General features: G+C 31.9%; 1 protein-coding gene across 1 annotated transcript; it reads right to left on the reverse strand.

Annotated features, from left to right (window-relative positions):
* Positions 1-665: 665 nt before the first annotated feature.
* On the reverse strand, positions 666-2,178 carry LOC119686466. The gene has a single exon (XM_038101051.1). It carries the CDS (start codon positions 1,606-1,608, stop codon positions 790-792), a length of 819 nt encoding a protein of 272 aa, XP_037956979.1. The 5' UTR covers positions 1,609-2,178; the 3' UTR covers positions 666-789.
* Between the last annotated feature and the right edge of the window lie 950 nt (positions 2,179-3,128).

Raw genomic sequence — 3,128 nt, forward strand, 5'->3', positions numbered from 1 at the left:
CTTTATTAAAACTGGAAAATTAAACCATTTGTTGTTCAACTAGTTTATGCAACAAAAATGTACTTTTTGGGCAAGATTTATATAATTCTTGATTAAATATGAGAACTCTAAAAGTACCTCAAATAGGGCCGCATAGTAATTAAAGTGTATCATACAATATTACAAGTCAAATTTATTAATTGTAATAACCGAAAAATACTTGCAAAGTACTCTTTCATTAAGATAACATAATGGACTACAGCTTGGCAGTCGCATTACGAAGTATATTCAGAATTGATTAACCATCCATTTTATCACTAGACCTGACCGTAAAGTGATTGCTTGTTTTCAAAATTGAAAATATTTTACAGAGAACAACAATACTACTCAAATGAAGAAGTGGTGCCTACCTTGGCTTGAGTTTATAAATTTTAGAGTAGAATATTTAGAGAGATTAAAGAAGCTTAAGCATCGTTAGAATAATCATATTTAAAGCCCATCTATTTACTAGATCTAACCGCACAACGACTATTGTTTCTTTTGAAAGTATAATATTGGACTCGGACAAAAGAAATACTAGTCGAACGAAGAGCTAATGTTCGCTTTGGCTAATTCATACATCTTAGAGTAGACTATTTTGTTAGATTAAAGAAGAGATTTAAATCGATTTAGAAAAATAAACAAAAAAATTTTCAAACTTTTTTATTTTATAAATATATTTTTACGTAAACATAAATTGAAAATAAGTTATTGCAATTTATGCAATTAGAATTTTTAGTACTTGAAGTTAGTGAATTACAACTTTATAATTTATTCTTGTTCGATTGGGTAATCAACTAGAATTTTTTTATCAGTTTGTAAGCGTTCACACTCGCTTTGCAAGGACTTTAGTTCATTTGAATTTTTATTCAATAAACGTCCGAAGGCAACGTTGATATCAATAATGCGTTGCCGTATTGCATTCATACTTGTCTCCATGAAGCGTTCCGGCTGAAGGACATTTTCCTTAAAGGCATGCACCAGCTGTGTAATGTCTTGCACTTCATGATGAGCAGATCTACGATAGTTAGAGACCTCTGTGTCGAGTTTCCTTTTCAATTGGTCAATCTCATGAATTAAATTCCGCGCTGCTTGCAGCGAATATTTTGAAGTTGACGTTTCCTTGCTCTCGAAGTCATCAGCATCCTTAAAGTTTTCTGTGTTTAATTTCACTTGACTGCATTCCAAGAATTTTTGCTGAGATTTTAGTTTAATTAGTTCACTCATGATTGCGGTCCGGGTCATTTTTTTAGGAGGTGGTCGTGCTGCTTTACGAGTAGTCAATTTTGTTGTTATTTCTGTTGCAGTTACTGTTGTTGTCAATGTTGTTGGTGTTGTTGATGTTGTTGATGTTGTTGGTTTTGTGGTTTCTGTAGTTTCTGTGCACTTTACAGTTTTAGTTGTAATTTTCTTTTTATTATTTGAATTTGTGGTTGCCATCATGCTGAACCGAATCTGACATGTGTCCTGTACACCTGACATTAAAGGTGTATTGTTTTGAATCAATCCATTTCGTGTTGTATGTCTTCGCTCTTCACGGCGGAAACTTTGCTTCTCAACTTTCTTCATTTGCTTTTGTGAGTGCGACATGTGTGCTGTTTATACGGTGTAATCAAACGTGATTCAGTTGCTAACCACCGCGCACAAACCCTACCAGTCGGAACAACAGAATGTGTAGAGGTTCATACGGAAGTGGGTGGATTATGATGGCTCGTTTCGATGTATTGTTTACTCCTTGCAGTTTGTTTCCGTTTTAATTTGTTTCAGTTAAACAAGCACTTAAATGTGTTTGTGAAATTCAATATTTTGTTATACGTATTCGTTGGGGTCTTTAACAGAGCTCGTGGATTGTTTATACTTACAAGTGTAGCTGTTTTATTGGTTCACCGATGAAATTGCATTCTTGCCAAGTAACTCAAAACTCAAAACTCAAAATTTTGCAATTCTCTGCTCAATTGTTTAGTCGAGCTGATTGAAAATTGATGTCAAAGGTTAATAAACTTTATTTAGGCGCGCTTGTCCAGTCCTGGCAATCTCTCTTCTCTAAATCAACAACAATTTCGTAGCTCAAGTTTCGACGAGATTTGATTTTTCTCTATTTAAGCCAACAGTGACATAACAAAAAGATTTTAAAGTCAACAGCAAATTAATTTAAATATTTATTTATCAATATTTTATTTTTTCAACAAACTCGTTCCTACTAGATTTTTAATAATTTTGTGATTATTTAAATTTCAGTTGACATTTTCCTTAGTCGTGCAGTAAAGTAAAAATCGATCAAATAAACATGTAGGCAAGACAATTTAAATTTTTTACCTGGGGGAAATAGGAAGTAAACAACTAATTAGCTATTACTAATGAATTGTTTTTATATTACATCACACACACTTGGGATGATGGAGTACGTTAATTAAGTTTAATTGCAATTATATATAGTATATGTTTTTAATACAAATTTGAGAAAAATTGATCTATTAATTATTGTTTCTAAGGATAAAGACTTGATGGTTCTTTTGGTATTAACCATCTATTACAATTTCTGTAAATTTACTCAGATTCTTTTCTTAGCGCATTATTTATCCAATTCTTCGATTTATCCAATTTAATAGCAGTTTTTATAAGGGTCTGGTATACCATCCCAAAGTACTAATTTTCAAAGATCGTGTTCTACTCATCATCTTCAGTTGAGTATCAATCAGTGTATCAAAAGGATATACACTTTACAAGATTTGCTACGGTTTGGAAACAGGGTGGGATAATAAAATTAGAAGAAAATGGTGCATAGGAAAGAAGTTTGTAACTTAATTCACGACATTTTGTCATGTTGATAACGTGAGTGAAAATTTACTTTAATAATGGAAAAGTACATGGTTTGATTTTTGTCTATTCATGCCAACCGTGCCATAACAAAAAGATTTTAAAGTCAACAGGAAATTAATTTAAATATAGAGTTGTCAATATTCTATTTTTTTAATAAACTGATTTCTAGTATATTTTAATTAAACACAGTGGTTCCGACTTTAAGTGCGATTAAGACGGGCGGATAAGAAGCAAATGGTGTTCTTTGTTTGCCTTTTGTAATTTTTGTTTAGTAGATCAATTCTTGCTTC

Source organism: Teleopsis dalmanni, chromosome 2 (assembly GCF_002237135.1).
Source record: "Teleopsis dalmanni isolate 2A chromosome 2, ASM223713v2, whole genome shotgun sequence".
NCBI lineage: Eukaryota > Metazoa > Arthropoda > Insecta > Diptera > Diopsidae > Teleopsis > Teleopsis dalmanni.

Coding starts and splice junctions, on each gene's coding strand:
- LOC119686466 (XM_038101051.1), bottom strand. CDS start 1,608: ATGTCGCACTCACAAAAGCAAATGAAGAAAGTTGAGAAGCAAAGTTTC.